A 746-nucleotide genomic window follows, 5' to 3' on the forward strand; every position below is an offset into this window, starting at 1 on the left:
TGGCCGCCCAACGTCGAAGCAAACGCAGAGAGGCTGGCACGATGGAGACAAAGGCCGTGACTGTCACGAAGGCTACGTACAGAAGTATGCTTGTCAGTAAAACTCTTCCTGCAATCTTCGACAAATTTCCCATGGACGTACAACGTATTGTGGTACAGCATGACAATGCGAAGCCCCACGCAGTCTCCTTCGACAGCGAGGTTATTGCTGCAAGCAAGCTCAACGATCGGCATATTGTGTTCGGTGACCAGCCAGGAAACAGCCCGGACTTGAACGTCCTTGACTTGGGCTTCTTCAACTCGATCCAGTCGCTCCAGCAAAAGATGCCCGCTTTCACAGTTGACACGTACCTTGCTGCTCGTCTTGCTGACCTTTGATGGAACCTAATGCATTTTTGAACAATATAATTGATTGAACTTCATATTCACCCAATATTGTGAAATGACGACAATAATACCCGGATTTTCACAATATGAATGACGACAATCAAAACCGGACAGAGGTAGTATATATTTTCAAGTGACAAACAGGGGTCCGTGGCAAGGCATTTTCAAATGAGCGAGTGATGACTTCACATGGCATGTCCTCCCAGGCTTCAATAGTGCGCTTAACCATAGCCATGCGTACGTCGGCTGCAGAGAAGAACTGCTTTTCGTGATGCCACTTGTAACGAAGCGTCCTTTTCAATGCCCCCATGACATCAACAACCACAAGTAGGAGAACACTTGATTTGATAGTATATCCAA

At 46.9% G+C, this 746-nt stretch overlaps 1 protein-coding gene across 1 annotated transcript; it reads left to right on the forward strand.

Moving 5' to 3' along the window:
* Positions 1-41: 41 nt before the first annotated feature.
* H310_15049 (hypothetical protein) lies at positions 42-377 on the forward strand (the record flags this gene model as incomplete). Its single annotated transcript, XM_008883027.1, has 1 exon — positions 42-377. The coding sequence occupies one exon, from the start codon at positions 42-44 to the stop codon at positions 375-377; it is 336 nt and encodes a 111-aa protein (XP_008881249.1).
* Between the last annotated feature and the right edge of the window lie 369 nt (positions 378-746).

Source organism: Aphanomyces invadans (genome assembly GCF_000520115.1).
Source record: "Aphanomyces invadans strain NJM9701 unplaced genomic scaffold supercont1.147, whole genome shotgun sequence".
Taxonomy (NCBI): domain Eukaryota; phylum Oomycota; class Saprolegniomycetes; order Saprolegniales; family Verrucalvaceae; genus Aphanomyces; species Aphanomyces invadans.